This window comes from Trachymyrmex septentrionalis, unplaced genomic scaffold (genome assembly GCF_001594115.1).
Source record: "Trachymyrmex septentrionalis isolate Tsep2-gDNA-1 unplaced genomic scaffold, Tsep1.0 scaffold32, whole genome shotgun sequence".
Classification (NCBI taxonomy): Eukaryota; Metazoa; Arthropoda; class Insecta; order Hymenoptera; family Formicidae; genus Trachymyrmex; species Trachymyrmex septentrionalis.
Genome location: NW_017305485.1, coordinates 4,486,002 through 4,495,414, shown reverse-complemented (window position 1 = coordinate 4,495,414; position 9,413 = coordinate 4,486,002). Strand labels below are relative to the sequence as shown.

General features: G+C 33.5%; 2 protein-coding genes across 6 annotated transcripts in view; one reads left to right on the top strand and one right to left on the bottom strand.

Moving 5' to 3' along the window:
- Positions 1-1,428, top strand: part of LOC108749905 (WD repeat-containing protein 74) — a 3,046-nt gene extending 1,618 nt beyond the window's left edge. Inside the window, exons 4-7 of the mRNA XM_018488928.1 lie at positions 266-569; positions 671-768; positions 868-1,069; positions 1,151-1,428. Coding sequence (XP_018344430.1) covers positions 266-569; positions 671-768; positions 868-1,069; positions 1,151-1,237 — 691 coding nt within the window. The 3' untranslated portion in view covers positions 1,238-1,428. The remainder of the gene's footprint in view (positions 1-265; positions 570-670; positions 769-867; positions 1,070-1,150) is intronic.
- A 1,573-nt stretch (positions 1,429-3,001) lies between these two features.
- LOC108750001 (serine-rich adhesin for platelets) overlaps positions 3,002-9,413 on the bottom strand; it is a 77,847-nt gene continuing 71,435 nt past the window's right edge. For 4 of the 5 annotated variants that reach the window (XM_018489148.1, XM_018489149.1, XM_018489147.1 and 1 more), the window contains exons 10-16: positions 8,370-8,507; positions 8,127-8,279; positions 6,648-6,826; positions 6,366-6,569; positions 6,130-6,276; positions 5,945-6,038; positions 5,372-5,676 (exon numbers count right to left, since the gene is read on the bottom strand). In XM_018489148.1, the coding sequence (XP_018344650.1) occupies positions 5,372-5,676; positions 5,945-6,038; positions 6,130-6,276; positions 6,366-6,569; positions 6,648-6,826; positions 8,127-8,279; positions 8,370-8,507 (1,220 nt within the window). Of the gene's footprint in view, positions 5,677-5,944; positions 6,039-6,129; positions 6,277-6,365; positions 6,570-6,647; positions 6,827-8,126; positions 8,280-8,369; positions 8,508-9,413 lie in introns of all 5 variants that reach the window. The other variant, XM_018489146.1, reaches the window with a different exon arrangement.

Below are 9,413 nucleotides of genomic sequence, written 5' to 3'. Positions count from 1 at the left end.
TACTTAAGACGATCTTAAATATAACGGGCTTTCTACACATAAGCTATTCATATATCATAAATTAGAAGTTAAAAATTAATGACTGTGATTGATTAATTTTTAGCTTCTGACTTCTGATTTATGACTAATGGCTTATTATAGAAGGCTCATTAGAATCGATTATGAATATTGGCCTATGATTGGCTTATGACATCTTAAGATTGTACTAAGATAGTTCTTAAATATAAGAACAAATTATGAACTCCAGACTGTGATTTTATTTCAGTTCTATTTTGACATCGGCCAAAAGCGGAGAGATATGCTTGTGGACTGAGGGAAAAGGAGAGCTATTGATAAAAACCGAACAAAACTTGAACAGAATGTGCCACTCGCGTGAGCATACCAACTTGATAGCAACGGGGGGAGAGGAAAATAATAATTTAAGAGTGTTCGATCTAGAGATACAAAAACCGATATTCACTGCAAAGGATCTTCCACACGATTGGCTATGCTTACGCAGAAGTATTCCAATATCAGACATAAGTTTCTTGCCAGGAAGCCTAATAGTCACAGTCGGTAAATATGGAAATGTAAGGAAGGCAATTTTGTTTTTTTCTTTGTAAAATTAGTCTCATGCATTATTTATGGTCGTGAAAGTACAATCATTATTAACATATGTAATTTCATAAAGATACATCTGTATGATCTACGTCGCCAAAGACGTCCTACAATTGATATGACGGTAAAAGATGAAGCTTGGACCTGCTTGGATATCACGTCGAAAGAAAAGTAAGATTTGTACAAGTAAATAAAACTATTGTTACTTTAAAGCATTATTTAAAATAAGTATACAAAAATCTATCACAATATTTCATCATATTGTTAAAGACACATCATAGTGGGCTCAACTAAAGGCAAGCTGAATCTTGTCGATCTAAGACAGTCGGGCACCGTGCTAAACACATACAAAGGATTTATCGGTGGTATAACCGGAGTGGCTTGTAGTAAAACCAATCCGTACGTCGCCAGCGTCAGCCTCGACAGATATCTGCGGATACACCATATCCATACAAAAGAATTTCTCAAATCCGTAAGTATTTGGGTTTTAATTTCTTAAAATACTACGGCGTTCAAAGCAAATGTTTGATTTGTATTACATTTTACATTGCAGATTTATTTAACATCGAAATTATCGTCTTTAGTAATGAAATCGGATATCTGTATAGAAATAGGATACGAAGATGGTACAGAAAATTAACCCTCAACTACAGTAATAAGTCATTTAAATCCGAAGCAAGCAGTTTTGAATGTTTGTACAATCTGTACAAACGATTGATACTATTAATACAATTGGTATTCTAAATTGTAAAAAAGCTTTTTGAATCTTCCTTTGTTAATCGCTATAAAGCGAATTCACTTGTTTACTTAAATAGGATGCTTCAGAATTTACAAAGAAATCCAGCGGTGTCTTCCTCTGATTTTGATGAACTTGAATATGTTGTGTTCTGGAAAAAATAAGGAATACGTATTTTTTTTTAAACAGCCCATTCGCACTTTTACGAGATACACTCTTTGAAGAAAATCAGTTATTATTTTTTTAAAGAAATATCGTCGAAAGAGATAGAAAGAAATGTTTGAAATAAAATGGTTTTAAGAGTACTTAAAAATTACAATTTAAAAAAAATTTTTTATTTATTTAAATTTTTTAAAACTATTTTTATGAAGTATGTTTCAAACAACTTTTTCTATCATTTATTTCTATCTAAAGTTTTGATAATATTTGCTTTAAAAGAAAACTTTTCAAAAGAGCGTTGCGCTCCCTAAACGTGCGATTGTTCCCTTATAAAGAGATACGTATCCTTTATTTTTGTCTAAAAAAGAATTGTTTGTTAGATGTATATACAATTTTCGCTGTAGTTAGGATTAAGATATTTGTTAACTCAAATATCATAAATAAAAAATATTGAATAAAGTGCAGTTTTTATATGAAAAAAAATATTTTAGTCTCTTTTAAAAACGTATATTGCAAAAGTTTCTTTTAATTCCCCTCTTTTCACGTTTCTTCAATATTATCAATCATGTAATTTATTATTTAACAGCGTATTCGATCACAGCTGGTGTGCATCAACCTAGGTTGGATTAATGACGTTGTATGCCCTCTTATTGGTGGAATATGTAATATCAACCAGTAGTAGAACATTATCCAATCCAAATCGATACAAATCTGCTCGGGTTGAAAACGCTATAACATTCATCACTTCTGGCTATATAGGCTGTTTATTGTTTTCAACAAAATCATATAAGAGTTGTAGAAAACTATGGCATTAAGCATTCAAAAGTCTAAAAGACATATAAAGAAAGCCAAGAGTATACTTATTATCTTAATAAAAATGTTTCTACGCAGAATCTATTAAAATATTTCTGAAATTTTTAAAAATAAAAAATTTTTATATGTAAAATCTAACATTAAATGATGGACAGATAGTATTATTCAGACTCATTAAAAAATATGATATCTACTCTAAATAACGAAGAAATTTAGGCAATTATTAAATAAAACATTTCTATCACAGTATATATATTTTTTACTCGGCAAGCTGTTCTCTCATTTTAAATATCGAAAAAGGGACAACAAAGGTTGATCAGGGAGTAGGGATAGTACGCTAACGCCGCTTTGTTATGACTATGCGTAATGCACAAGCTTTTATATTATTTATTGTACAGTTTATTTATATTTTAATACCGCATCTCGATAGAGCTTGTATTTTGGTTCTTTGATGCAGCGCGCACAGAATTCAATCGCTCATTTCCCTCTCGATTCTCGTTCCTTTAATATTATGTAGAATGAAGAGAAGCTAAATATATTCTTCGACAATTTCTACTGTGCTTTCAACAAGTAACAAGTTATGTCGAAGCCAAGTGCGCGGTACACGCTGCGGTAATGTTACAGCGTAATCTTTAGTATCTTTAAGTAGAAGAAGGTGAACGTGGCAACTCGCAATGATTGCAACGTATTTTGTACTAAAAAAAAAAAAAGAAAGACACGCGCTCGCGCGCCTATAGCACATTAAATAGTACTTTTCAGCTGTACAAAAATTTTCGTTCACACTACGCGTCCTGTTAATTAATACTAATATTTAGCTTTGTCTTATCCCGACTGCACTTACATCTCGGATAGTATATATGTATATTTATATACGTGTATTCCAATGAACGTGTTTCTAGGAATACATTCGCTACATTTACAGGCACTATTCCCTTCAAAATCGAGTAACTACCGTCACCTGCATTTCTATATGAGGAAAAAGAGATTAAGATCTGCGTCAAACGCGTTAAATTTAAATTCCAACTGAAAGACAATTTATAAACTCTAAAACTTTTCTTGAACTTATCTTCAACAACTTGATTATGCAGAACTGCTTTACAAAGGAATGTTTCTCTCGATCCATTAAAGAATTTATAGTGCAAAATAATACTATACAAATTTCTTTAAAACTTCGTCGTTATTATAATTTGCATTTTTCTCACGATACGACGCGTGTAAGTAGTAATTACAATTGAATTTATATAATGATATAAAGGCTTTTTTTGCTTGCTATATTCAGAGAATTCGATATACTTGCCAATGAGAGCAAAATTAATCATGAATAAAGCAATTAATAGATTGAAGAATGTATTTTTGTTCGTAAGTCATAAGTCAATATTCTTAATTAAGACGATTCACGATATAATTATAATATAAAATCTTATTTCGGTGGTTTGTTATATCAGTCCGCGTATCGTCAGCAATGATTATACAATATATAGAATTTGGTCAAATATCACATTAAAACTCGAGTATTTTTATCCGATTTATCGAATAACTTTAATAATCGAGTATATCACGTCGATTCTTTCAATTTATAACGGACATAAGTGTACAAGAATTTTATGTGAATTAGTTCATACATATTGATATCTATTTTTTTCGTAAATATTCAAGAAAAACTATATAGTCATATCATAATAAAAAATTATTTTAGTGGATAATTTTAGTTCGAGAATATAATCTTGCCTTATTGTTTCAATAGAGTTCTGTGAATCTTATCTTTTTTTTTTTTAGTATAAAAGCCAAAAACGTCGCAACTTTTGTACAGAGCTTTACTCCTCGACATTTACGTGACTCTGACAATACAGTGAAAATGAAATATCAAAATGAGGACAAGAAAGAGACAATCTTTTAGATGTATAGATATAATCCGAAATAATTAAATAAAAATGTATCTTGCTTTAACAATACGTATTAACAATATATAGTTTGATATTCTCGATGATATCACTTCTACATAATCAATGAAAATTGTCTGAAACCTTAAAAGAACCTATTCACGTATAGAGCGGTGTTAAAATGGATCTACTTATTATGCAAAATCAGTAATTAAGATTAGGTATCTCTAAATCTTTCCAGTAGAAGTAAAAGAAAAAAAAAATGATTTTTATAAATGAGTATGTAAGATATCAAAAACATTAGATCGATAATATACAATGCGTTCAGAAAAAAATGTAAAAGATCTCGTGCGTACAACGAGGACAGACATTCGTTTTTGTCGATCGCGAAATACTCTTCGATAATTATTTTTTTTTAATTGTCACATATCCTAATTATACACAAGATCAAAAGGAAAATATCTACGTTATTCCATTTCACAAAGGGTGAATACAATTTGCATAAAGAATATATAATCATGATTAAGTTGCGATTTTACACATTTTTCAACAAGACAAATGACAGTGTAACAGTGAATTATTTCATCTTTATTTAACATTGGCAAACAACAAAGTTGCAACGATAATTCACTGGTGTCAACTGTGTTTCTTGTTGGAAAATGCCCCTTTCTCTCCAAGATTTTGTCATATCTCCAAAAAAAGTTCGTTCCTTCAAAATTCGTCATTTCTTTCCCGATCATGCTCGATTGTAGAAGGGCGCGGAGAATCGCATTCTGAGCAAATAATGGCGCAGCTACCTACTGTCCTTGGCGAAAAGCTCGAACGTCTAATGTGTAGCGTGTCTGTGTAGCATTTGTACCATAAAAAATTAAGCTTAAGTGATTTTTTTATACACTATACAGAGCATCGTGTTTGTTATATCATAACGTCACGTTCAGCGAACTTCTCTCTGTTGTTCTAACGCGCCACATCCAATTTCTCTCAAACGGGACATCCTACCTCTCCTCTCGTACGGCGCGTATCACCGATTAATTTGCGTACTCGCGGAGAACCACGAGCGATAACAACAAAGGATGTACAAATATGCAGTCGTTATGTTATTCGTCCGCCGCCGCGGTTAAAAGCAGCGGTTAATTCAGTTCGGAGTCTGCATCCGTGCATGGCGGCACGTGAAAACGGCGACGTCTCATTCCCCACCCGATACGCCTGAGACACAAATGTTTATCACGTCCCGCCACGTCGCTTCTTGAGTTTGATTCACTAGTGTCGACTGAGGTTCCGAAATGTCCGACGCGACTGGGCTCAGTGGTGGACTAGGTGTCGCCGGCGCTTCCTCGGACTGATTGCGATCAATCGTCTCCGCGACATCTTGCTCAGCTTCACCGTCAGCGAGCGACGCTTCCGACTGCGCGGAGCTGGGAGCCTTCGACAGCAGAGAATCTTGCGCTCGCAACGATATAGAACTACCTTTATTGCTACTGCCATCCTCTCCTAAAGTCAATAGAGAATTAGTATGATAAGAGTCGCTCAACAAAAAGTGCGCATTTACTGAGAAATTGAAACATACGCCGTACTTTACTAAATCAAAATTGAAGCATTCGATTTTATTATAAGAATAATATTACACGTTTTACAAAGAAAAATAATATAAGTTACATAAAAAGATAGAAAATAAACTTCTTAATATGACGTACTTCAAAAGTTAATTATAAATAAACCAAAGATAATTATTGATCAAGAATGTTAAAGTGTTACTCACCACAAGGCCTAAGAACGAGGTAGAAGAGCAGATCGGAGAGAGATATTATACCGATCACTTTATCGTCATCATCGATCACTACTAGCCTATGTACCTAAAAATATACAAGACAAAAATGTATTATATCAATAGTAGTATAGACTAGATGATTATGCGCAATTTAAAAAAGAAAAACGTTCCCTTACTTCTGCTCTGACGATCCTTTCCATTATAGTAAACAATGTCTCATCTAATTTGCAACTCTGAACACCTTCGAACCATTCATTGCGGTGCTCATTTGCTTCGCGTAGCGAAACGTCTAGATTGTTGTATGTCTTTTCCGCTGCTAAGTTCTAAAAAAAGCGATATATTTAAACGTCAGCACTTGCATAACATACATTACAATACAAACTTGCAGATGTTTTTTTCAAATGTGACTTACAATGACATCAAACTTTGAGTAGATGTTCACTAACTTCCCCTCGGAATCGACAATCGGCAATGCTGAAACTCTCCTTTCCACAAATTTTTTCAGCGCTAAAATTATGCTAGTTTCCTCCGTAGCCGTTTCTATGTTCTCGAAAGTACCTATCCTTAATTCTCTCAGCGTTTTGTTGGTGAAGGATGGTTTCGGTAACTCATGGATCTGTCAATTACAACGAATTAAAACAAATTCGCGCTAATAGAGTGTCATTTGCTTGGAAGGAGAGATACACATACTTACATATAGGAAAAGAAATCTAAGTATTCGCTTATGCGTCAAGATATAAAGGACGTTTCCGGTATCGAGATCTATCACAGGCAATCGGTGGATTCTGTTTTGTATTAAGGTCCTGATAGCCTCGTACAGTGAGGCGTCCGGCCCGATGCTTACAAGAGGATGGACTTGATCCTTCAAGACCTCTGGAAATCAATAATTTCCTGGATATAATACCTCGGTATCGCAAACATATCTGTCGCTTCGAATATCTGACAGGATATACTATAGTTTAATAATTCTATTCGCGATACGATGAGCCAGGTTCCATATTCAAAGAAACATAGTAATAGTAACTACAAAGATAACAACTACAAGTTCTTGTAGAATTAATGCACATAGAGTGCATTCCACTTGACGCTTACAAGCATCATTTGTCCTTGTTAAATGAACTTGTTTGATGAACAACAAGGATTAAATGATTCCATGAACGTCGCGAGCGCAGTCTTAATTGAATCGTAATGTGATAAACTAATGTACACATAGTTGATCAAATTATTTTACAGTTACAATAACTATAAAATAATATGATACGAATTTTTTATTTTTGGATCGATAAGAATAAATCTAATTAAATAACGAGAATTTCTATATTCGGTCAAAGATCTTAGTACTTAAATATTTCTGTGTAAATTTATATATATAGCTGAGCCTGCGAATTGCGCGCCAAAATTTTTTTTTATCTTAAAACGCAATCGTAAGCAGGATTAGAGTAATAATATTACTTATTATTCTTTATTACTTATTAGTTATTACCGGACTTATTACACATCAAAAATTATTAAATTGATGAGCAATTTAATAATTTTTGATGTTTAATAAACCTGGAAAATCGGAAGTTCTGAATTCAAACTCTAGCTGAGGTATTTTCCACATAAAATTATTTGCAGATTTAAGATTCTCATTAACATTTTAATTATTAATATTCTCATAAAGATGCTTATTAGCAATAAAAGTTATTAAATTGCTTGTCAGTTTAATAAGTAATATTACTATTCTGGTTCTCATGATAGCGTTTCAAGTCTGGAAAAGATTTCAACGCGCAATTTGCAATCAAATATGTATATAAAATTCACATAGAAATATTTAAATACTACGATCCACTTTGGCCGAAATATAGAAATTTTTTTATTTAATTAGAGTTATAAAATAGTTTATTCAACTATGTATATATTAATCCTCGACTACAGTAACGGATTATTTCAAAACGGAAACTTTTTAATCTGTACGATTGGTATTATAAATTATTATATTAGTTCTAAATTATAGATAAAAAAACTCTAAACTTTTCTCTATCAATCGCCATAAAGCGCAGATTCACTTTTGTACTTTAAACAAATCGCTTTAGAACTTAGATACAAGTTTCATAGCTGTAGTTGACGGTCAATTTTACATGTAAAACTTATATACTATCTTTTTTCTAAATTTATGAAAAAAAAAACTTACTTCTCCACGTATCTAATTCGTGCTCTTCTAATTCGTCCATTGTCACCGATGGACTGGTATAATACATCTGTAGTATTTTTATGAAATCCGTTATGGTCAACATGCCGACGAACTGCTGCCGGGAACTGTCCCACAACGGCGCGGCCCTCACCCCTGAAAATATCTCATTATCATCAAGCACCGTTCTTCTCGCACAGCGAGCCACAAATCTCTTTGTAATCGTAGGCGAAAAAGCAAACTTACCATTGTAGACGAGAGCGAAGAAGGCCTTTTTAACGAGTAGATGAGTGTCAAAGACGACCAGCTTGGCACTGGTCGGTATTAGGTCGTAGCATTTGTGGAACTTGAAAAACTTGACGAAGATCTGCGACTCGTCCTCCTCTGAAAGCCCAAACAGTTCGCAGTAGAGAAGAGCCTTCTGATTTCGACGAAGCATTTTCGCGCGAAGATCTATCTCGACGGTGCGATTGTTAAAACTTATACGCGGTAAACTTGTATCGGACACACGTAACTTCTTATCCCAGCACTTGCGCGTATGCAAATTTTTAATTAATAACCCATAAATTGTCAGTCATTAATAAATTAAGAGTTTCACACTGTGATTCTGAAATGTGAGCACATTTGAGAGAGCGGCGTCACGCGGTTTTTTTCACCACGATTTTTATGACATCGGGGAAACACTTGGAAAGCTTCCGGTTATTTTTTTCAATATCATTTTTTCAACAATATCACTTTTGAGGGTAATTTCTATTTGGAGCAAATGCCAATGTTAAAATTCGGTTAATGTATGCATTTTCCTTTGATAATATAACACCGATCTCAATGACCCAATTTGAAGTTCGAACAGGTTAACAATATTACACAACGCAGTAATGGAACTTGATTGAATGATCGATAAATTGCGATTAACCGTCTCGGGAGCTCGATTATATGTCCGAAGAGAGACTATGTCCGTGATATATCATCGATAATAGGTTCAATACTTAAAAATACACGTGATAAAGGGCCGCGGTAATTGTAAGCCGATAAGAGCCATATTGTTGCTCGCTAGAAGCGAGCGATGAGTAATACCACAAGGAAAATGTTAGAAAATTGCATCAGAAGAACAACGAAGTATAACGATGTATCACCTCCTTATTAGCTACGTGACGTTAATAAGAAAAAAAGAGGAGTTCCAACTTCTCAGAATCGAATCGAGCGCAAAATGGAGATAAAATAAACGCATTTAAATCTATGCGCTCAACACACACACACACACACACACACACATAGATTTAGATTAAAATC